The sequence below is a fragment of the Podarcis liolepis genome, assembly GCF_965112155.1.
Source record: "Podarcis liolepis genome assembly, chromosome: 6".
In the NCBI taxonomy this organism is placed as follows: Eukaryota; Metazoa; Chordata; class Lepidosauria; order Squamata; family Lacertidae; genus Podarcis; species Podarcis liolepis.
The window spans coordinates 76113540-76138320 of NC_139559.1; the positions used below are offsets into that span (position 1 = coordinate 76113540).

Consider the following 24781-nt stretch of genomic DNA (forward strand, 5'->3'; position numbering starts at 1 on the left):
CAGTTGCAATGTGTCTTCTATTGCTATAATTAATTGGACAGAATTCAAAATATAAGTTTGAATTTATTGCATATTCTCTTTACAAATTGTTGCAAAAATTTATGTACATTTCTAGAGGAATAAACTTCATCAAGAAACAGTCAGAGTCCCTTTGCTAATAGTCTTAAAATTAAGTTCTTAAAACTTTGTAACATAATGTCTTATTCATTTACTGATTTAATTTGCACAGAGCCTTCTTAAAATGCATTGAACACAAAATAAGGAAAAATATTTTCCACATTTCCTTGTATTTTGGTATATATGAAGAGCAACTCGAGGACCACACCTCCATATTTCCTTTTGGCAATATGGGACCACTGGTTAGGCTATGACCCTTTGACAAAGGCAGGGATGGAGATTTAGGAAGTTTCCTACCTTTGATGAAGATAGTCACAGTTTCCTTGGGCTCCCATGATTTTACTCCTTTTTTTCCTCTCGACACTTTCTTCATTTTCTCTTCTGATTTACTTTATTCTTCTTCTGCTTACCTTCATTTTCAAATTTAAAACAACTTTTTAAAAATAGCTTTTCCCTTTCCTGCTACCTTTTGTACCCCCACTGACTTTCTCTGGAGCCACCAGTAAAGAGCTACTACTCTGCACACTATCATTCAAGGTCTTACTCTGCAGGCAGATGTGCCTGCCACAAGGAATATCTGAACTTAACACCTACTGGTGGTCCAACGCCCCTGCATATTCCACAAAGACAAAGACATCCTCCATACTGATCCTGCCTAATGTCCTTTCCAAACTCCACCTACAGCAGGAACGGATACTACGTAGATTTCCCCCCAATCCATACCACCCTCTTGAAAAGGCCTGGCATTCCTTAGACCAGAGCTTTCCAGACTTTTCACGTTGGCGACACACTTTTTAGACATGCATCATTTTGCAACACAGTAATTCAGTTTTACTAGCAAATCAGCGGGCTGTCTGCTCCCTTTCCAGCAACACACAGTTTGGAAAGCTCTGCCTTAAGATGTAGGCTGGGTACTTAAGGTCTATATAACCCATACCAAAGTGCTTTGGCAATCATTCCACCATTCTATGTTAGGTAGAAAAGTCACCCCAAACACATGATGCTGATGGATTTGCACCTGCGGTACCACAGCATATGAGGCGCAAAGGCTACCTGTCCCTGCCAAACCGACAGAACATTCCTCTGGGGCAGCAGGCAGCCTGGTGGCATACTTCACAAATGCCTCCCTACTGAAAATCTGCAGGGCAGCCGCCTGAGCATCTCCCAGTACCTTTACCATACACTAAGACAAGACACCTGGGTGTCAGCTGACACTGCCACTGGCCAGAGGGTCCTCCAACAAGCCTGCCCGCAGTGGTACCCACCCTAGTTGGGAGAGCTTTGGTATGTCCCAACCAGTAGTGCCATGCTGGCAAAAGGAAATAGTACGATTGGTACATACCTGAATAGTAGATTTGTGTTGCCAGCGTGAGACCCCACCTTATAATGGCCTGCCACATTGTTGAATAGTTCAGACAGTTAGGAAAAGTTCTTGTTCCATAGGAATTCGGCTTTATTACTGTATGTTATTTGCTTATTAACTGATGAGACTCCATGGACTACTTGTGCTTAGTGAGTCTGCAATGCTGAGGACAAAGGAGCCATCTATTTCCTAAATTTTCATTCCCTCCTTCGTCAGAGGGGCAAAGCCATAGCCCATAGTCCTGTGCTGGCAACACAAATCTACTCTTCAAGTTAAGTACCAATTGTTCTACTTACATTTGCAAGTACATGGGCAACCCACTCCTATGCATGTCTACTTAAAAGGAAGCATCCCTGAGCCTACTATGATAATAACAATGGGGGCCAATTCAATTCACTTTGCATTTAAAGCCAAATTTACGCTTTCCAAACCAGTACCAGAACATCGCCACCCTTAGAAATTCACACTTATCCAAATTTTGTGATGCAATTCTCCAACCAACCAATGTTTACAAAAATGCATATAGTAGTTAAAAGTGTACATAAAAATGAATATTAGTGAAAATAACGTTAAAAATGCATTATATTAAGGAGACATTGCTTGCAAAAATGTGTGCATTAGTCAAAACGGCATACAAAAATGTGTTTTCTAGCAGAAATTCATATTAAAATGCTGAAGCACTTTCAGGAGGATATTTTCTAACAGAAAATTCACAAAATGCTGCATAAATGTGGAGGACCGAATTTAAGACTACAATCATGAGAAACAGAGAACCAAGACTAACTGATTTGCTATCCCTACTCTCAAGTAAGCATGCACCAGGGTATAGCATGAAGTGTTTTCCAAGAATGAGAAATGCAAGTAGAATAATCACATGATAGCCTTGTTGGTATTGCATCACTTCAGACTGCAGGGTGGTGAATGTTTGAATGCTTCTTCCATTTAACAGGACACCCTGAATGTAATAATTTAAAATATTTCTGGACCACCTTTAAGGTTAAAACCCTGTCAAGTCAACTTACTAAATAAAAACCAATACAAAAATAACCACAATTAATAAATAAAAAACAGCTTATCCAAAACATAGCATCAAGTCCCAAAATATTAAAATCTAATACAAAATACAACTATCAGCCATCCAGTAAGACAACAAGAGCATGCTAAATAGGGCAAGAGACACACAAGAACCCTTTTCCCTTCATGTTCAAGTTTTATATAAATCTGGGAGTTTCTTGCAATGGAAACATTCAAATAGGCAACTCTCACCTTGTAGTCTGAAATGGTTCATTCCCAACAGGTCTGTTTCAAATGATTATTCTGAACATTTAAACTATGTTTCCAGTTACAGATAGGTAGCCGTGTTGGTCTGCCATAGTCAAAATAAAAAAATTCCTTCCTGTAGCACCTTAAAGACCAACTAAGTTAGTTCTTGGTATAAGCTTTCGTGTGCATGCACACTTCTTCAGATACGTATCTGAAGAAGTGTGCATGCACACGAAAGCTTATACCAAGAACTAACTTAGTTGGTCTTTAAGGTGCTACAGGAAGGAATTTTTTTATTTAAACTATGTTGTTTTCATTCCCAATGCGCTCTGTGTGTGTGTGTGTGTGCTACTTTCATTCACATTGTAAAAGTATTTCCCACAGCAAATGCTTGATTTGAAGCCGCACACAGTGCTTTCTATGCCTCAGCTTTGAAGCACAATTTGTCCAGAGATTGGGCAGTTCCAGGCTGTTGCTATTTCAGGTTGGGATTCAATCACATACTGGGGAAATCAGGTTGCACAATTAGAGCGGATTTGGAGCTCTTTCACAACAACCCCACTTTCTCCCAAAGTCAGACTTTTTTTGCAATAAGGAAAGTGAAGGGAAACACACCAGAAAGAGTGGGAAAACAGTAATAATTGCTTTGATGCATCATCATCTAACCTCCCTGGAAACAAATCAGGATGAACGCTCAATAAACATATCATCCGAAATTGCCCTCCCTCAAAACATATCTGTTTGTGGAATTCCAGACTGTTTCACACCCAATTCCCATGCTTCCTTTTTGCCACAGGGCCTGGCCCAGACTTTTACAGAAAGTGTATTCTTTCAGCAACAGTGGATAATACCTTTGCCAAACAGTTAGCTCTGAACACCCTTCATGGCTAAAGATAACAACACGGGGATTGGGGGAGAAGATAAAACCAATACTGAATCCCACAAATTTTAAAAATACATGAAGATGTTAGCGGAGTAGGAATGCTGAAAATAATGCCAATGTATTTCACATTTGGCAACCAATGTGCCCCTTTGGTTCCATATAGTACGAATCAAAAGTAGTAGACGAATCAAAAAAGCCCAGAACACAATGAGCTATGGTTGCTCATTTACCAGAAGTAATTTATTTACTACGGTGGACGATGAAGCCACTGGATTGGGTAATTGCCTCACCACGTTACCAAGGAGCTAAGAATTGTGGGAGGTAGGTGAAACATCTTTGCATCTTCCATAAGTAGTGCTGGGCACAGATTGTACCTTCATGCCGAAAGTACTTTCGAGATTCCATGTCCAACAGGAATCAATTCTTCCCACTTTCTGTCCTAATCCAAAGCACCCTAGGGGAAAGGCCTGGCATTCCTTAGGCGTTCATCGGGCACTAAAGCTGTACATTCATTGAACACAAGAAATTAGAACAACGGACTCCTTGTTTGTGTCCTTCCACCCTTCATCTCTGTGGAGGAGGGTTTCAAGTTCCACCCTTGCCAGATGGAGACGGGCTTGCATTTCCGTAGCTTATGAATCCCTCAAGCTGCCCCAGCCAACACATCTATTTTCTCATTCAACCAGATCAGCATCCACTTCAGCGGCCTTCGCCGCTAATGCTCCGCTGCTTGATATTTGTAAGGAAGCTACTTGGTCTTCCTCAAGTAACTTCGCCAGGCATTACAAGCTGGACCAATTATCATCAGCTGATGCAGCATTTGGTCGCACAGTTCTTCATCGGGTACTTTGATCAGCTCAACTGCAGTTGGGGATAGCTGTGGTACATCCCAATCCAGCAACTTTATTGTCCACAGTAGTAAATAGTGACTGGTCTTACCTGAAGAGCAGATGTACTACCCATGTACTATCTGAAACCAAAGGGCGCATTGGTTGCCAGATGTGAAATCCCCCCCCCCAGCTCTCCAACCCCACTATGTAGATTTTGAGCCCATGGAATTCCACACGAGATAGTAATTTCTGCATGCTCCTGGGAAATCTTGCCTAAATTATCTTCATACCCTAACTTATTTTCTTTGCCTGTGGTTGTGTCTATACAGCCTCATCCACTTTGTTTCTGATAATTTAATTTTAAAAAACCCAACAACCCTGTTCTTACAGTAAGAAAGGAATGATAGACATTCTAAGACTAGGATAATCCTTAAACTCTCGTATATAGGTGGAGTGTTTATCTTTTGCCCAGACTGACATCTGAATGAAACAAAGAAAGGTGAAGAGTCCCACTGCAAGAGAGAGAAAGAGAAAGAGAGAAAGAGAAAAGAGAGAGAGAGAGAGGTCAACGTTTATGAAATATTGTAGCTGGAATATTAGCCCAAAATTTTCAAACCAAGAATCTTATTCACCTGGAACGCATTGAGTCATGATAGTAAGACCAATCCATGTCCCCAGCTGTAATGGTGAAGAAAATGCAAAACTATTTCACACAATAAAAACTGCTAAAACAACCTAGTCCCCTTTTAAAAAAATACATACAAAACACATTTCTTTTTAATACCAGCTTGTAAAAACCTTAGTAATAAAACAACTGAAATACAATCAGGCACACAACCAGAGAAGTAACTGGAGCCATTTGGATATATGGACCAGAATCCACAAAAGCACAGCTCCCTTGTAGAGTTGTTTTTGCAACCTCGACAGACCTACCCACACACATACACACTTCAATTTTGAACAAAATTAAAATTATGAGTCTAGAATTCTACAACACTGCATTTAGTTTCTGTTGAGACAGAATGGAGGCAGTGAGTGCAAGTGTCAGTCTCACACGCCTGTAAACCTGGTCAGTCAAAATTTATGCAACCAGTTAGCCAGTCACTCACCTCCAAGACCTATGGCCTATACAGCTGTACCCCTATCCTAACCAAGTCTTTGTGTTCATATTTTTCTTCCTAAGGATTTTCCCAGTTTGGGGCATTTTCCAGGGAGTCACTATTTTGGGGGTGGAATTCAATCGCACACGGGTAAATTCAGGTTGTACATTTTAAGTGGATTTGACACTCATGTACAAAAAAGAGTTTTTTTAAAAGAAAGACTTTGTGTTATGGAAACAGGGACAACAGTGGTTTGATATGATATGACAATACAATCTCCCCACAAACAATGAGGATGGATGCTTAATAATCTGGAAGTGACCTCAGAAGCTGCCCCCAACACTTCTTTACACTCTTCTCAAGTTTAAAAAAAAAAGAAAAGTTTGGGAATTTGGTATGAGAGCTTTTAAAACAGGTACATGTACACAAACGTCCTCCCGACATCCTTTAAAAATCTCTCTCTCTGAATTTTAGGTGGTTGCTTCTGTAGGGAGTTCTCCATGGAAAACTCATATATGTGCACACATGCATTCGCTATCTGCATAGTAACTGCATCTGTTTTCGTGGTACATAATGCATTTCCCCACTCTTACTCCATAAAGTCTATATTCCTACAAAAGTGACACTCTGCTGCAACATCCCTTTGCAGCAAATGACACTGCAAGTCTCAAGTAAGACAATGAAGGCAAACAATAAATTCCTATGCTCCAAATGCAAAAGTCAATATGACGTAGAGACAGAGCTCAGAATATTTTGATGTCCAACACAAAATCCAAAGAACACACAAAAATGCAAGCAGCTAAATAACTGGTACACTTTTTCTACCCTTTGCTAGTACTGCAAAGGTGGGCTGTGTCGCACAGCCTAATTCAGGCATAGGCCAACTTGGTCCTCCAGATGTTTTTGGGACTACAACTCCCATCACCCCTAGTTAACAGTGCCAGTGGTCAGGGATGATGGGAGTTGTAGTCCCAAAACATCTGGAGGGCCGAGTTTGCCTATGCCTGGCCTAATTCATGGTAGAGCCAGCTCTGCCATAATGTGAAAATGTAATAGGACCTGCATAGTTGCACAATCCTCTAAACAACCTCCTGCAATACTCCTGTTTACACCCTCCAATTCATTATCTGACTAATTTAGCTCTTTCACTGGGCAATTTAAAAAAAAACAATCTTTATCTTACCCTTTTTTCATCAGTTTCACTGAGAGGTGCAGCTTAAACGCTGTTTCAAAGTAAAGGGTGTGTTTGAGATGCAACTCAGCTGTGCTTTTGTAGCCAAGGTGGGGTAATAAAATACATGCATTTTACTGAGTTTCTCATCCCAGAAGTTGCCCCCATGAAATCCTGAACATTTCTATACACTCCCCTACAAAAGCAAAATCTTACACCAATCTTTAAGCATAAGCTAAACATTAGTGGTCCGTTCAGTTTTCAAACATACATACCTCATAAGTATAGTTAGGGCAGGACACAAAATAAAACAGCCATGTGAAAGGATTTTTCGTCGGATATGGGATCTTACTGGTCTTGGATCCTATTGATTTAAAATATCCACAGAAATGTAAAACTAGTGGTACTTTCTGTATACAGGCACATTTTCCCTATAGCATATGGTTTGACAGCATGGCTCTAGTTGGTAAATATAGGGGTTCTGGTAAAACCCAAAATAGCTCCCGCAAGTCTGAAGTCTGCTCTTCTCTGGATTACAGAATGATCAGCTGTGGGATGGGATGAAAAGGACCATTCTATAATGAGCTAAGCTAGGAATCATTTTTCGCTCTCCGTAAGACTAGACAGTTTAGAGTAGAAGTCCTTTTTCCTCCTCCCTTGCCTTGCATATTTGGAAATCTTTTTTTAAAATGGCAATGTCATTAGCCAATAACCTATGCTGACTGACTACCTTCAGGCAGTTCCTGCAGTGGACTGTCTGCCTAGAATAATTGTAGCTTTAATCCAATATACTAATATGAACTAATTCTCTGATGCAAATCCTTTTGTAACCAAAACAGCACCGACTAGTAGGTATCAGCAGGCTTGGAGGAACCTCAAGGATTGCAGAAGTATTAATGATCTTTACCAAAATAAATAAATGCTGAGGGGGAGGTCAGTTTACACCTTTGAAAGCCCACCCTAACTCAAGCCAATTAATGATGATGATGATGATGATGATGATGATGATAATAACAACAGAAACTAAGCACTCAACTTTTACCATCTCTTCTCAAATTACTAAGTGCAACATGGATAGAAAAGTTCCCAGCTTCACATGTCTGCAATGAGACGGAAATAAAGACAATTTAAAAAAGACTGCTTTAAATAAAGAGCCCTCTGAACAAATACAATTATGAGGATTAGTAGAACAACAATGTTCTCATTAGCCCACTCTACACTAAGCACCAGGATCATAGCTGGGGAGGGAAGGGATAAAGCTCCCCTCCCCGCACAGTGTGTCCCTTATAAAAAGCCCCCTTAAAGTGGCATCAGTGGTTTAATTCATTGGAAGATTTCAGGACCATTTCATTCAGTTTACTTAATTTTGCATTTATAACCTATTATTATACGAAAAGGGGGGGGGAATGCAACATTTCTTTTTAAAATCATTTTTCAAACCAAAAGAAATGGTGCACATGGTATTATTTAAATTACTAAATTAAAATTATTATTATTATTCAATTATTTAAATTTGTCAATCCAAAAAGAAGCAAGTCACCCATATCTCTATAAATCTATTTTCCTACAATCCTTTGCCCCTTGCTTGCACATAGTAAATGAGTTTATATGTAATAGCCACATCCCAGATTCTATAAAACCCTTCTGACAAAGGGGAGGGAGGGACCTTCCTCTCTACTGAAACTGGCATTTTAAGCTGCGGTCAGGAATATAGTCGCCATTTGTACATCTGCATTTGCCCATTCCATATGCTATCTAAAGTACAACAAAGGAAATTTCTTACAATATAGTATTTATATTTGCAATTTACTCACCAGGAACATGATCAAAGCGAGATTGACCTGCTTTTGTCCATAAGCTGCAAGACAAAAACAAGGGAAGGTTCAATTTAGCACTCAGTTAGCACCGTTAATGAAATGCTGAAACAAAATAAAAAGTAAAATGTGTGTTATGCTGCTACTTACAGGGCGGTGTGTAAAGAGGATGGTTGATATAATAAGCAAGCCAGGCAGCAAATCCCCAGTAATAGAAACAATTCTGTAAAAACAAAAACAAAAAAAGGAAAAGGGGGGAAGCCATTTATATTTGTGTTAATGTTTTACATTATGTGGGGCTATTGCTATGATTTAATCCATGTACGTTTGTGATGCATATCCATACCAATTCCCGGGTTTCATTTCTCTGTGACACCTTTATGTGGCTAAGAAGCAAATCCTAGGTAGGGGCTATGCAAGAAATGTCTCTGTTCTCAATGGTTCTTATTAAGTTCTATGGAAGAGCCAACAGAGCATTCCTAAAGTGATTGTGTGGTTTGCGCCATCCAGAACAGGAGGAGGGGAGCACTTTCAATTCTCTCCTGTTGACGCTAATAGGTGAGGAACTGGTCTACCAGTTCCAGGGCTGGCCTTTTCTTTTTTTTACCCTTTCTGGGAAACAGCAGCTTTGGCAAATCCAAGGCCTTTCCCTGACCTGTCCCTGGAAGAATTCAGTTTCTGGCTCTACCATTTAACTTTCCACCATTGGTCCAGGTGGATCTCCCACAGAGAGGCAGGTCATCATAATCCTACAGCCCCTCAGTCCAGGGAACACAAAATTGCTCCCTAAATTAGCAAGACAGTTGAGAGGAGGGACAAAGCTTTCTCTCTGCTCTTACCCTGAGGGAGAGACACCCACAAAAATGTATGCCTAAGAACAGAGCATACGGAAACGCCTCATGATTCTCCTGCCTTTATTGAGACAAGCCCACTTCCTGTCAGCTATTTCACTACTAAACAGAAGACCAATTCCAATTATTATTGCCCACTGCTATTTTTCAAGAAAAATTGTTCTCTTAGAACGGCAATGGCGCTCACTTGAGAGGTGCCAGAACTCAGTTCTGGCAAGTTCTGACTGAAACAAAGACCAGGACCTGCCCATTATTTGACAACATTCAGCCAAAAAACCCAACGTCTATAAATTTCAGAACAGAGGAGAAAATTTAAGGAAATGGCTCTTAAAATGAGAACATTTTCCTCACAGTTATTTGTTAAGCCTGGATTTGATTTTCATTTGCTTGTAGCACAGAGGAAAGTTCATAACTTTTAAACGCTTCTGACCCCAGAGTTAAGCTCCCTACTAGTGTTTATAATGCATTTAACGAGAGAACACAAGCCCCAATTTGTTATGTCTTTTACTCTAGAACATTCTTTGTGCAGAAGGCACCCATGGGCTTTCCCAGCTAATGTTGGGAATTGTGGAAATCCCATTAAATGTGAATGAGCCACTGTTCTTAAGTGTCTTCAGCCGAACAGACAGTTGCTCAAATGTTAATTTAACTTAGACCAAGGTATGCTTCTTGTGATAATGTTCAACTACACATAGCAGAAAGAAACTTGGTGCCCAAATACACGTTTTTCTTTTCTTTTCCAATGCTAACTTAGCCCAATGCACTGAGGCAGCAGCTAATAAAAGTGAGTGGTCCCCAATACTGGTGTGAAACTTGGCAATGCAGGGCCTTGATCCCAGGCCAACTTCTTAAATGCAGCCACAGCCAAAAGCCTCTTATTCCTATCCAACAAAGCTCCACAGAATATCATTGCTATTCCTTATGTTTTCATTTACCCAGTCCCATCGCATTAATAATTGTGATGTCCCCTTTTATAAATATTTTTTTCAATAGTTAATGCAGCTGCGGCAGGTGATTTTTGTATTAATGCGTTTTTGTATCATTGGGAGAAGAATGCTCATTCACTTCAGAGACCTCCAAATGTTGCTGGAACGCAACTTGCGTGGCCAATGTTCAGTGATGGTGGGAGTTGTCCAACAATGGCGCCTGCAATGAATGGGGTTGGACTAGATGACCCTCAGGTTCCCTTCCAGCTCTATGATTCTAACATCTGAAAGGCCAGGTCAAGAAGTCCTAAGGCCCTATCTGCACTTTATAGGTAAATCAGCATCAAACCACTTTAAACAGCCAAAGAATCCTGGAAACTGTAATTTGTTAAGGGTGCTGAGACCGGTTAACAACACCCCCTCACAGAACTACAGTTGTACCTTGGATCCTGGTACTCGGACATTTTGGCTCCCAAACACCGCAAACCCGGAAGTGAGTGTTCTGGTTTCCAAACGTTCTTTGGAACCCAGACATCCGACGGGACCTCTGCAGCTTCCTGCAGCCAATCAGAAGCAGCGCTTTGGTTTCCAAACATTTTGGAAGTCAAACGCACTTCCAGAATGGATTCCGTTCGACTTCCAAGGTACAGCTGTATAATTACCAGAGTAGTTTAACAATCAATCCCTTTTTCTAGGGACCTCTACCGGTTTAAAAATATTATGTGTGTCTTCATTTTACATTGCGTAACTGCAGACAGTTCCACACTGTGGAATCTCTCAGGTGAGTATGCTAGAAGAAGATACAGAGGGATTTTTTTGACTAGGTGCTGACAATAACCAAAGCAGCTACTGTATAGGCAAGCCATCAGTGGCTATGATTGTTCTCACCCAATCTTGATGTTCTTCTAAGACAGAATAAAAATACTTTTTAAGGATAAGTATCTGCATTGGACCAGATCGAACGGTAAATGTTGTAATTAATGTGAACTACATAATAACATAAGCCAGTCTGAATAACAGACTGTAGAGTTAAGTGATCTCCACTTCACCTGAAATTGATAGCAGTAATAAAATAACTGGCCAGCTGCCACTAGCCAACTTATTCTTCAGATGCATTTGTCATTCAGCATAGGGCTTACTAGAAGCACTTAAAGCACCATCAAAAGGACCTCTACAAAAATCCCAAAGAGCTATACTCTCAAGAGTTGTATCCTATCCAAAGAGGTCTACAGCCTTAAGTGGAAACTAAGAAAAAGTGCATGGAAAGATCACAGAAATCTTGGGTACCATATAGGTGAACATGTTCATGTGCAACATGAATAATCCTTGCTACTTTTTGTCTTTAAAATATTAAGTGGTGTTACAGGCAGGATGCAGCAGATCTAAGAAGAAAGAAACCGAAAATATTCATTTCATCACTGCCGTAGCAAGCACATTTGGGTCCATTTCATTAGTTAAAAATCACTAACTTTTCTCTTCATATAGCCATATTAAAAGGGAACTGCTAACGGTTCTATGCAATTCCATCAGCCATTCTACACAATATATATCGTAAAGGTAAAGGTAAAGGGACCCCTGACAATGGTCCAGTCATGACCGACTCTGAGTTGCGGCACTCATCTCGCTTTATTGGCCGAGGGAGCCGGTGTACAGCTTCCGGGTCATGTGGCCAGCATGACTAAGCCACTTCTGGCAAACCAGAGCAACACACGGAAACGCCGTTTACCTTCCCTCTGGAGCGGTACCTATTATCTACTTGCACTTTGACATGCTTTCGAACTGCTAGGTTGGCAGGAGCAGGGACTGAGCAACGGGAGCTCACCCCATCGCGGGGGTTCGAACCGCCGACCTTCTGATCGGCAAGTCCTAGGCTCTGTGGTTTAACCCACAGCGCCACCCGCGTCCCAATATATATCACAGCATTTCCTAAATAGAATTTTCACAAGCCCAGGCCAAATAAAGTAATTTATTCAAGCTGTTTTATACAAGCTGTCAGAAAATTTAACTAATTATAAGCACGGGTAGATTTGCTGGAACAAGGCACTATGCGTTGCTGATTCTATGGCCGAGTTCAGATGTTAACACATGCCTACAACAAAAGTGCCTTGGGAGTTGGACTGTCACCAGAGACACATCAACGTCCATGCGATATGCACTCTGGGAATACCAGCATCTCCAAACATGGCCTTCCTACATGACCCACACCATCAAACAAAACGTGGTGACAAGACAAAAAACTCCCAAGTGTAGGCACTGTTTGTCAACCAACAGCACTCCCGTGTGAGTGATTTCAGATTGTGAGCCCAGAAGCGGTCCCACGTTTCCTGAAATCGCCAAGGTCCTGTGGGTGCTACAAGCTGGCTCTCTAGAAGTTATTTCTGAAACAGGTACTCAGCACTGCAGGAAAGAATAGTCAAACTGAATTCATGCAAAGGATACAGGCCTAGAAACACCAACAAGGCAGGCATTCACGCAAAGCAAGTTTTTTTCCAATTGCCACCTGACAGAACAGCTTAACCAACTGTATTTCAAATGCACAGTCTAACCATTCTTATTTTTGCTATCTAGGTGGAATTATTTAATAATACTCTGCTTCCAGCGTATGTTTAAGATAGCTAAGGCAGATTTTCTGTGAAGCGCTCTGCACCTACCATTCAAAGATTTCATCCAAGTCTTTAAGACTCATAAAGACACAAGGAACAACCATTTTGATATAGTGTCACTTCACACTGTAGGTGAAATATAATATATATTCTCCACTTAACAATAATTTAAAAAGCACCACACTAGATGAGGAAAGGTAGTAGTACATAATGGTAGTACACACACTTTCTCCCAGGTGTGTTTTATTTCCACCTTGAAGGAGTTTTTAGCATGGGAGAGCATTCAAATAATTAAATCCCCCATAAGCACTCTGAATTGTTCAGTTCCCCAAGGGCTACACCACATGATTTTATTTTATTTTTAATGTGAGGACTGGCCCTAGCATGCTATATAGATCAGAGCTTAAACCCAGAGTGTGTTCACAGAGAAAAGCAGAAAATGCAGAACATGTCTATGGGCTAGAAAACACCAGACGTTTCCTTCACAGGGTGGTACCTCAGAGCACATCAGTGGAAGCCACAGATCATGTCATGATGATATCACAATTCCTACTAACATTATCAGGACTGAAGGGACCAATTGGGGAATGGGAACTGTAAGATGGTAATAGTTTCTATCCCTGTTGCTTCTCACTTGTCAGTCTGAGCAAGGACCACATGGGTCATGTCTCAGGAGGAAAGTATGTGGGAGATAACCAACATAAAAAGAAAATAAAAGAAAACAACTTTCCAAACTGTACAGCGTTCACTGACAATTTTTGCTGCAGTTCAAATTTATCATTCTCAAAAACAGTCCTGTCTCCTCTTTCAGGTGGAGAAGACTAACAAGGAAGCAACTGAGAAGACAAGACTATTGGGACAACAAGTTGTGAAGGAAAACAGCAGCCCTAGAGAGTGGGGTGTAGGGAGCCTGAACACGGGCAAGGGAAAGGCGCAAGGGCTCAGGCCATGTGGCAACACTGCAGAGGAGTGAAAGCTGGAAGGAATGTGGCAGAGAGGCTGGGAGAGGCTGCTTTATGTGTGGCAATCGCTATGGGTTATTAAAGGTGACCTGGAAGTAAGTGGGGCTGAACTAGGAGACGCAACAGGACAGCGCAGTAGTCCCATGCCAATTTTTCAGATTGCTTTTACTGTGCAATGACATCAGCATGCAGTGTGTTTTTCTGCTCTCATCAATGGCTGCAGAGACGCCAACTTGCAAGGGAGATGGAGGACCTTGATGGCGCGCATGTGCACGTCAGAACGGAGGAGCCGGAGGGCGGAGCTGAACATGGCTGTAGCACAGCTTCAGTGGCCAGTGGCTCCTCCTCTCTAACTCCTCTCCTCCTGCCACTGGCCTGGGGCTGCTTCCTGTCTTTCCCTTACACAACAGGAAGAGCAGCCACTAGCCATTGGCACCACACTGGGCTCCACGATTGGCCTCTTCTTCCCCTCATGGCGGGTGGCAGTGGCAGGAGGAGGAGTCAACTACTGAAGCCATGCTCAGCTCCATGTTTGCCCTCATGTTTTTTAACATTGGGGGTCCCAGTTCCCCCCCCAAAAAAATTATTGGCCCCCCACAAAGAGCTGGGCCCCTAGGAATCCAACAGGGGGGCTGTCATTTTCAACAACAGACCTACATCAAGTGTCAAGCCCAGTTCCAGCTTGTTTGCTGCAATAAGCCCACTAGCTCCCTAGATGAAGCCGAAAGTACGCTCCAGAGCATAGGAAGCTGCCTTATATGGCACCAGGCCATCTAACTCAGAACTGTAAACAAGGACTGGCAGAGGCTTCCCCTGATTTTCCAGCCCTAGCTGGAGACACTGGGGATTGAACCCGGGACCTTTGCTATGCAAAGCACTTAGCTGAGGAAACTCACACTGTCAAGGAGGGCCTTTGCGCTTGGCTAGAAAGGATTAAGTGGTTATAGAGCAACAGTCGGAGAAAAAACTATGGAAGAAATAAAAATGGTAATGTGGAAAAAACAAGCTTCAGTAGTGAGGTATTAATGTTAACAGGTCACATCGATGTTAACATTGTGAGTGGCAGGAGGCAGCACCGTACCCCGAAAGCCGTGCCAGGGATTTGGTGACTGCCATGCTGAAGGTGGCGGCCAGATCTGAATTTTACAGAAGGGCTGTGAGTAGATTGTGTGGCAAATTTACCTTAACAATATTCCTCAGTGGCATAGTCCCATGGGAGAACCGATGAACAAATATTGTTTCAATCAACCTTTTGATGTAGTGGAAAGAATGGCAGATACATGCCAGGCTAGAAACAGCAAGATAAAAGCGTTTCAGAAAGCTAGAGAGACAAATACGGCAAGACATTTCGGAATAAAGTTGCGGCAAACCCAAGAATTAAATCCTCTGGCCTTAGAAGTGCGACTTACTTAACTACGGGGTGCCGGCTCGAGGGAAACCTGTCATCCAGGCCATAGATAAAAGGCATACGGAAATAAAACGCAAAATAGATGAACAATGGGCCCGTATATTCTATCAAGAATACCTGCAAAAAAGAGAGAGGTGGTTAGGTGGTTACCACGGTAATTCTCAGCAGCACGGGATGCCAGGGAACGGGAAACTGAGGTCCCCAATATGGGACCTGTGGGGACCCTCAGACACGGCACCTGTCAAGGCCCCTTTATTTAGGTGTGTATTGGTGGGCAGGTTGCTTGTTTTGAGGGAGGTTGTTGTCTTGCTTTCTTGTCTGTTGTTTTTCACGGGTGGGTATATAGCTGGTTTTGTCTGTTTTGGGGGGAGGCAGGCATTTTGTCTGTTTTTTGGGGGGGAGGAATAGGCATTTTTGTCTGGGTTTATTGGGGGGGGAAGGGTCCTGAGCATCAAAAGATTTTCAAGTGGGCCCCTGGTGCAAACAATAAAAAAATGGGGGGGGGCTGCTTTAGTCAATATGTTGGCCATGGCTTGGTTCCTTACGCCAACACTGTATGCTGTTATTCCAATCAGTATGGATGTCGAAGAAGCATTTGCTATTTCATACACACACAGTTTGTTCCAGCATTTTATCCCTATCCATGCAAAACCACATTGAAGTGGGCATATAGCATGGATTGGATGAACGCCCCCTCATGTATAAGGTCCTACATGATTTTTTGTGGGGTGGGGTGGGGACTGAGAACACAATTTGGCATGTGAGTAAACTAAGCTGCTTAAGGAATTCTGCAGCCTTCGTGTCTCTGAAGACATGAATTGCAAGTTCTGGTGAAAACTCAGAAACCAGAGCAGAATATCTAGTCATCCGGCCTTTGGGTGCCTTATCCTTCCTCTAAAAAGTGCAAGTAGAATAAGACAACTAACGAAGCAAAAACGCTCAAACTGCACAATTCACAGAGATTGTATAACTTGGGTTATCCTGACAGGATGAAAGGCAGAAGACACCTAGTCCTAAATTTGGCTCCGCATGAGCCACTTACTTCCTCTTAATGCCACGGATTCCAACACATTGCTAGTTCCTTCGCTTCCCCTCCTTCCCCTCTCCCCATGTCCCCTCTCACAGCATGTGCTTATGTTGGAACCCAGCCAAGGACGCCTCCATCTGTGCAGGAATGTCCAAATGAGAAGAAGCTTGGAGGATGAGAAACAGTTATGCCCAGCAGTAGAGAACTTAGGTGTGAATTATACTATTTATATACATATAATATTCACATTTCAAACTACTGCTTTCAGCTTTGTAAGTTACTAGCACTATAACAGGGCATATTAAAGAGGAAGCAGGAAGGTATTGGGGCAGGGGCAGGGGAGGGGGGGAGCTTTGAATAGCAAATTCCTTATCTCCTGTTCCCACAGATTCCGGCTTTGCCTTTGTATAAGCTCCCATGCTATCTTTTCCAATCAGGCCAATGTGTGTCTTGAACAGGTGTGACAGACAGAAGTCAACTGGGGAAATATCTATGTCCTTATGTCTCGGAAACACTTCACCTGTTGAATTTCTGCAGGCACCGGGGCTCAGTCAAAAAAAAAGAAGTGACCAGGGTCACTATTCTGTCGCTGACGGTCCTGTTCAATAGGACTGGGACGGGCAGCTGGCCTGCCTCTGGGTCTCTTGCCCTAATTTAGGAAAACCTGATCCCTGTGTTGTTGTTTCTTGCAACACCCCCTAATTGCCATTGCCTTCCACAAGCTGTGTTTTGTCGTGTTGCCAAGCAACCACTGCTGCTTTGTGATGTGTTTGCCTGCCAAGTATTTGTGGCAATTCTATGCCCCCCCCCCGCCGCCCTTGGATTCTTCACCCCACCATCTTATAAATCAGACACACACAAAAAGGAGGGGAGAGCAAACGAGAGAGAAAGAAAAAGATGGCAGGGCTGGGGATTGTGCTAGTTGGCAAACCAAAGCACAATTGGGGACTTGATCACCAGTACAAGGAGAAAGTGATGCAAGGATTAATTAAGGCAAACATTAAAACATTCGAGGCTTTGAAGCTCACCATTGTCCATCCTATTTGGGGCCCTAGATCTTTAAAATAGAGCGTAGCGGTTGTGCCAACAGGGAGCAGCTGAAGGGCTTCTTCATCCCTCAGTGATTTTCCTTCTGAGAAGAAGAGAGGAAAAATTTAAGGTGCTTGACAGCCAAAGAGGAACGCTGAAGCATATGACTCCTAATCAAAAAGCCTGCATTTCCCGTTGACCTAGTAACACTTTTGCATTTATGGCAATCAGCCTTGGCTGAAAAGCAGCTTATTGCTCCAATTAAATTCCATGTTCACTCGGAGCGGGGGGCGAGGGAGTGTGAGAACTATATACGGCCTTACTGACTAGGGTTAGGCGATATCCGGTTTTCAACATTGTGGCTTATCCCCAGCTAAACATTGTGATATATCTGAAATAAGGATGGAGCTATGTAGAGGCATTGGCTGGCTCCAGGGTTTGTCCCATTTTGTGATTTTTGCATAGCACACAGACACACACATCGTGATTTGTGATATATTGCTAGGTCAAAAATTATGGAACCAGTATCATGATTTGGACTTCAAACCGGTTTGGGAGAATACAAAGATATACTGATCAGCCCTACCACTGACCTGTCTAGTGTAGAACTGACTACTCCCCACATGTAGCAGCTCTCCACTGGCTCGGGCAAGGGTACTGCCCAGTCCCAATACCCCCAAAAAACCTTAAACACAAGATGTCAAGAGTTGACTAATGATCCTGAGAAAGGCAAAGCAATAGAACTATGGCCTCTCCCATAAGCACATTCTTTGGAGTAGTTTGAATAGCTGAAGAGATAAAAAGTGTAGCAGTAAGTGTTGAATGACTGCTGTTTTATATATGCACGCATGGTTTTGTCCTGCCCAAGACCAGCTGCAGATGGTAGTAAAGTTGGGCGTCGCCCAAGACCAGAAAAGGACCCGCTGGCCTGACAGCATCGCCATTCTCATTTTGCACAGAGGACCGAACAAGGACAGAAGACAGCAAGAGACATTCTCAGCTTGCATGGCCTGCCTCTTCCAGGTTAAGTCCTTGGTCCATCCCTTGAGCTCTGTTTTACCCAAGCATACATGCGATAAACATGGAGGCAGCCATTGGTCTATCTACAACTGCAGGATTATAGTCTTCTCTTGATTGTTGTTGTTATTGTTTAGTCGTGTCCGACTCTTCGTGACCCCATGGACCAGAGCACGCCAGGCACTCCTGTCTCCCATTGCCTCCCGCAGTTTGGTCAAACTCATGCTGGTAGCTTCAAGAACACTGTCCAACCATCTCGTCCTCTGTCATCCCCTTCTCCCTGTGCCCTCAATCTTTCCCAACATCAGGGTCTTTCCTAGGGAGTCTTCTCTTCTCATGAGGTGGCCAAAGTATTGGAGCCTCAGCTTCAGGATCTGTCCTTCCAGTGAGCACTCAGGGCTGATTTTCTTAAGAATGGATAGGTTTGATCTTCTTGCAGTCCATGGGACTCTCAAGAGTCTCCTCCAGCACCATAATTCAAAGGCATCAATTCTTCAGCGATCAGCCTTCTTTATGGTCCAGCTCTCACTTCCATACATCACCAGTACAGCTTTCGCCACTCTTTTGTTGACTATGAGGGCCACTCCATTTATTTTACGGGATTCTTGCCCACAGTAGTAGCTATGATGGTCATCCAAACTGAATTCGCCCATTCCCGTCCATTTTAGTTCACTGATGACCAGGATGTCAATATTTATTCTTGCCATCTCATTTTTGACCACATGCAACTTACCAAGGTTCAGGGTTCCAGGTTCCTATGCAATATTTTTCTTTACAACACTGGACTTTCCGTTCGCTTCCAGGCATATCTGCAACTGAGCGATCTTTCGGCTTTGGCCCAGCCGCTTCATCAGCTCTGAATCTACTTGTACTTGTCCTCTGCTCTTCCTCAGTAGCATGTTGGCCTTCCGACCTGAGCGGCTCATCTTCCAGCGTCATAACTATTATATGCCTGTTGTCTTTGTCCATGGAGTTTTCTTGGCAAGGATACTGGAGTGGCTTGCCGGTTCCTGCTCCAGGTGGATCACGTTTGGTCAAAACTCTCCACTATGACCTGTCCATCTTGGGTGGCCCTGCACGGCATGGCTCATAGCTTCTCTGAGTTATTCAAGCCCCTTCGCCACGGCAAGGCAGTGATCCATGAAGGGGTCTCTTGATGACAGATCCTTTAATGTTATTGGAGTTTCATACTTTCTGTGGCTACCAATTAACATTAATACATCTTTTGGATGATACAGCAATATTGTAATGGGGTTTTACATTTCACTGTAAACTGCTCCAAGATAAGAAAAGCGGTATTTAAATGAAATAATAAGAATGATACTTCGCTATATAATACTTACTGGGATCAAGCCTTATAGACTGCCTTGAGGGATACCACTGAGGATCTGTAGGGACAAAAAAAACCCCGCACAACTATAATAATAATAATAATAATAATAATAATAATAATAATAATAATAATAATAATAAAGTCCACTCAGTTTCCTAGCACTGGGGCAGGGATGCCTGTGCCACAAACAGAGAACTTTTGAATTTACAAATATGAGCAAATTACCAAATTGGTGGAAGGGCAACCAAGGAAGGGGGGGGGTGTATAACTACTTTTTCGTACAGGTTTACTAGAATTGTTTCAAAGTGCATAAAAGAAGACACATGGCTTGTATGACATCAGTGGCGCTCAGGCTCCATGCAATGACATATAATTCAAGCATTTCTGGAAAGCTTCCCTCACTTTTTAAACAGATTCTTTTGAAAAATACATATACTTACATAATTTATGGAACATTAGCCTGATATCACTTATTGTAGCATTTGGCTCAACCTAGGTAACAAAAAATATATATCTATAAGCATGCAGGCATTCAAAAAAAAGGCTTTTCAAGCTAATCGGTTCCTTTTTACATTTTAGGAAACAGGAAATTAAGGGTGAGCTTCCCTATCTGTGATATGGAGGAAAATGATGCTGATCCATCTCAAACAGGGTGCTTTAAACAATTACTAAGAAAATATAACTAAAGCACACGGATCACTCAAAATTCGGTTAAATTGCAGTAATAACATTATGATTACTTACCTTTTCCAAAAAGCATAATTGTTGCTTTGTCTTCCAATCAAGGATTTCAACCTAAGAGAAAATACCAAGTGAATAAATCAGCTAGAACAATCTTGCCGTGACGGCTTCTTGTAGCTGTGTGAACAGGAAACAGTGATCAGACCAACAGTTGTTAAGCTGGTTGCTAAGCCATATTCTGCAACCAGGGGGTGTACATAAGCTTTTTAGCTTCACAGAATGTTAACTGTGATCAACAGAGTCACTGTAGGATAACAACAGAGTGGCACCTAACTGGCAAGTGGAAATTATTAGGTCTTGGAGAAACCAGGTTTTCAACACCATGATGTATCACCAGACAAAAAATCCAAAATACTGATATATCACAGTGTCTGAAATAAGGATGGAGCTATGTAGAGGCATTGGCTGGTTTCATGGTCCCGTCCCCCCCCTTGCGATTTTTGAATAGCACACACAAACACCATTATTTGTGATATATTGCCAGGTCAAAAATCATGAAACCAGTGTCATGACATGGACTTGAAACCAATTTTGGACAATTTATCGCCCTGCTCTAAAACACATCATGATTCGCAGTATATTGCCAGGCCAAAAACTAGGAAACCGGTATCGCAATATGGACTTGAAACCGGTTTCTCATGATATATGAAAATTATCCATGAAATTATCCATGCTGTGCTAAGGATTCTGCAGCGCTGAAGAAATAAGCACATGCTGTTGTGTCAATGTAGTGTCTGGAATGGTGTAAGGAAGTTAATCCATTCTATGCACCGTTTCCAGCCATATTTGCATTGTATATGAAAATGGTGTAACAGTGCCCTTGCTAGTGCTAATTATTATAGAATCAGAGAATTGTAGAGTTGGAAGGGACCCTCTAGTCCAGGCATGTCCAAAGTCCGTTTCGAGGGCATAATCCGGTCCGCCAGTCGGTTTAATCCGGCCCCTGTGGCAGTTTATTTCCTGGGGTAAAATCCTTCAATCCTAAAAAAAACCCTCAACAACTTTGGGGTAAAATCCTAAAAAAGGTTAACAACTTCAATCCTTAAAAAAAGGTTAACTTTGACTTTATCAAATCTGGCCCTCTTTGAAAAAGGTTTGGACACCACTGCGTCTAGTCCAACCCCCTGCAATGCTAGCAGAGATGTTATAGTGCCCTATCTTGTCACCACTATGTTCCAGATGGTTCTACCATGTTCCAGGTGGTTCCTTGACTTGACTCAGTGAACTTTTACATCAGCTTGATGTGTCATTGCATCCCACCCTGAAATTTTATTTGCTGAGGAAGCAAATTCAACGGAGCTTATTTCTGGGAAGACATGTATATCATATTACATAGGATTGCACTGCATGTATACTATTGTTACAGAGTGATATGTCCCCCCCCCCCCCATGAATTAGACCACATTTCTTTAGTACAGTGGTACCTTGGGTACATATGCTTCAGGTTACATACACTTCAGGTTACAGACTCCGCTAACCCAGAAATAGTACCTTGGGTTAAGAACTTTGCTTCAGGATAAGAACAGAAATTGTGCTCCGGCGGCACGGCAGCAGCGTGAGGCCCCATTAGCTAAAGTGGTGCTTCAAGTTAAGAACAGTTTCAGGTTAAGAACAGACCTCCGGAACGAATTAAGTTCTTAACCCGCGGTACCACTGTACAGCATACAGTGATACCTTGGTTCTCAAACTCAATCCGTTCCGGGAGTCTGTTCGACTTCCGAAACCGTTCAAAAACCAAGGCGCAGCTTCTGATTGGCTGCAGGAGCTTCCTGCACTCAGTCGGAAGCTGTGCTGGACGTTCAGCTTCTGAAAAACATTTGCAAACCGGGACACGTACTTCTGGGTTTGCAGTGTTCAGGAGCCGATTTGTTCAACAACTAAGCCATTTGAGAATCAAGGTACCACTGTACAATGTATATTCCCAATGAACCACTAAGTCAAATTATGCTGCTATGAATATGCAATGTTGTAAGTGGGACATAAACCTTGAAATAATTTAATTTATCAAATGCTAATAGACAGGCCTTTTTTTTTTTGAAGTTGGAACTCAGGCACCTCTCAGGTGGACGCTATTGCCATTCTAAGAGAACAAGGGAGGTTTTCATGGTGAGTTTGGGAAATTCTCTTTTCTAGAAAATGACATTTGTTTAAAAGTTGTAAGAGCAATTGCAGGAATACTGTGGGCCTAATTACCACCTCTTCCCATTTATGGTTAGCCACTTGGATCCCAGCCCTTTCCTGTTGCCAGATTGTCCTACTTGGTAAAAAGGTAAAGGTAAAGGGACCCCTGACCATTAGGTCCAGTCGTGACCGACTCTGGGGTTGCGGCGCTCATCTCGCTTTATTGGCCGAGGGAGCCGGCGTACAGCTTCCAGGTCATGTGGCCAGCATGACTAAGCCGCTTCTGGCGAACCAGAGCAGCACATGGAAACGGCGTTTACCTTCCCGCCAGAGCGGTACCTATTTATCTACTTGCACTTTGATGTGCTTTTCAACTGCTAGGTTGGCAGGAGCAGGGACCGAGCAACGGGAGCTCACCCCGTCGCGGGGATTCGAACTGCCGACCTTCTGATCAGCAAGTCCTAGGCTCAGCGGTTTAACCCACAGCGCCACCCGCATCCCTTTTGTCCTACTTGGTACTTACAACCAAATACCGTATTGATCCCCACCCCCAAAAAAATCACTCATGAGAAAAATGCTTACTTTGCAATCTATAAACAAGCAGGCTGGGATAAGAGCAGTGCAAAATGAATTAATCCTGCCTGTGCTGTTATAAAGTGCTTGTGTAAGTGAGCCTCCTTTTGATTTAATTAGAGCAAGAGCATAATTTCTCCTTATACCCCAAGCACCTGATTACTTCTTAGTAGTCAAATTAATCTTTCCAAGCATTTCTCCATGTAAGTCTATTTTCAGATCAAAATTCCTCTGCCAGAGTTGGCAATAAACCAAGCCAGGGAACTATTTCTTTGCAATTGTCTGTTGCCAAGCAGCAGCACTGGAGGAAATACAAACAGATGCTTGACTGGAACAGTTAGATGAGCATCCACTGAAGGAAAGTTTATCGAATAGAACATCATCTGCAAAAGACCATCTGGTTGTGCAGGGATCACTACTCACACAATGCACGTGCACACACACAACTGTATATGCAAATGTGCCCCTTTGTAGACTGTCTACATCACACAAATGTAATTTCATAGGTATACAGTAGTGGGCTTTTCCTGTTCTAAGGCACACTGCAATATCTGCTGCTTGCAAACTGTATAAAACAATGCCACAGTGTGGAACAAGCATCTTAACATTCACCCACACACCCAGAGTCTCTTTGCCTTGGGTTCCCAAGTGCCCTCTCTGCATTGTACCATGTGTAGCAATGGAACCAAAACCCGAGAAAGCATACGATTCCAACCAACCCTTACATGCTCCCAGATTCCCGCCTCATGCGCCAGCAATGTCCTGATGGAATACAGGTTACCTGGTACCCGCCAGCCTAGTTTTGTACCTCATTGGCACAGGGGGAAACCAGTTAGAAGTCATTCGCGTTGGCACAGTTCAGGGGAACAGCCCTTTCCTACACAGGACAGGAGTATAAGAAATTTGGCTGTGTCTTCATTTTTTAAAACTGCTGTTTTGGAAAACACAATTTGAGCCACCTCTCTCTAAAAAAAATAAATCGAAGTTATTATTGGTCCCAGAAGCTACGTGACTCAGCATAGCTGTCACCGCTTAAAACTGCTACTTCTCCAATAACTCTAGCCCACCAATGATAGCAAACAGCTTTCCAAATAACTCAGCAAAACAAGAACAACAACCCACAGTTAGGGTGGCAGGGGGGATAAATTATTGAGGAAGAGCTTGCTTTTTATTTGTCAAGTACAAATGCTTTTCTTTCGGAAAGAAATGCGTGCACCGGAATGACCTATTTCCAAGCCTAGGGTGGATGCAAAAGCCCTCTAAGGAAGCCAACACAGTGAATTCCTGCTCATTTAATATTAGTACTTCTCATAAATTGCCAATGGACTCTGTAAAGCAGACCTACCCATGCCAGAATGCAGCCCAAACATGGCAACTCACCAGGCCTCTAGAAGACTCCTATTTTTCCTGGTTGTCTGGACTCCAGGGCACTTGTCAAGGGCCTGGCAAGTCACAATACATGATTGATGGGTTGTGTTCAACCAGGTTGGCTGGAGGTTATGCCAGGTCTCCTGCAGAGAGGCTTTCTTTGCAAGACACATGCTTATTAATTTTTATATTGTGCTATCTAGAATACAGTGGTACCTCTGGTTGCAAACGGGATCCGTTCCGGAGGCCCGTTCACAACATGAAAAGAGCGCAACCCGCAG

The 24781-nt window shown here is 42.6% G+C and overlaps 2 protein-coding genes across 8 annotated transcripts in view; one reads left to right on the plus strand and one right to left on the minus strand.

Annotated features, from left to right (window-relative positions):
* Nucleotides 1-24781, plus strand: part of LOC310710274 (uncharacterized protein) — a 982430-nt gene that overhangs the window by 332713 nt on the left and 624936 nt on the right. The window lies entirely within an intron of this gene.
* Nucleotides 1-24781, minus strand: part of LOC310710329 (very-long-chain enoyl-CoA reductase-like) — a 50030-nt gene that overhangs the window by 20471 nt on the left and 4778 nt on the right. For 2 of the 7 annotated variants that reach the window (XM_083511225.1, XM_083511220.1), the window contains exons 2-14: nucleotides 20442-20492; nucleotides 20138-20189; nucleotides 19708-19752; nucleotides 17347-17450; nucleotides 15293-15408; nucleotides 15066-15171; nucleotides 8692-8764; nucleotides 8542-8585; nucleotides 7764-7827; nucleotides 7003-7091; nucleotides 5089-5134; nucleotides 3047-4968; nucleotides 44-2810 (exon numbers count right to left, since the gene is read on the minus strand). In XM_083511225.1, coding sequence (XP_083367351.1) covers nucleotides 4841-4968; nucleotides 5089-5134; nucleotides 7003-7091; nucleotides 7764-7827; nucleotides 8542-8585; nucleotides 8692-8764; nucleotides 15066-15171; nucleotides 15293-15408; nucleotides 17347-17450; nucleotides 19708-19752; nucleotides 20138-20153 — 831 coding nt within the window. In that variant the 5' untranslated portion in view covers nucleotides 20154-20189; nucleotides 20442-20492 and the 3' untranslated portion in view covers nucleotides 44-2810; nucleotides 3047-4840. Of the gene's footprint in view, nucleotides 24-43; nucleotides 2811-3046; nucleotides 4969-5088; nucleotides 5135-7002; nucleotides 7092-7763; nucleotides 7828-8541; nucleotides 8586-8691; nucleotides 8765-15065; nucleotides 15172-15292; nucleotides 15409-17346; nucleotides 17451-19707; nucleotides 19753-20137; nucleotides 20190-20441; nucleotides 20493-24781 lie in introns of those variants that run through there. The other 5 variants (XM_083511222.1, XM_083511221.1, XM_083511224.1 and 2 more) reach the window with 4 other exon arrangements.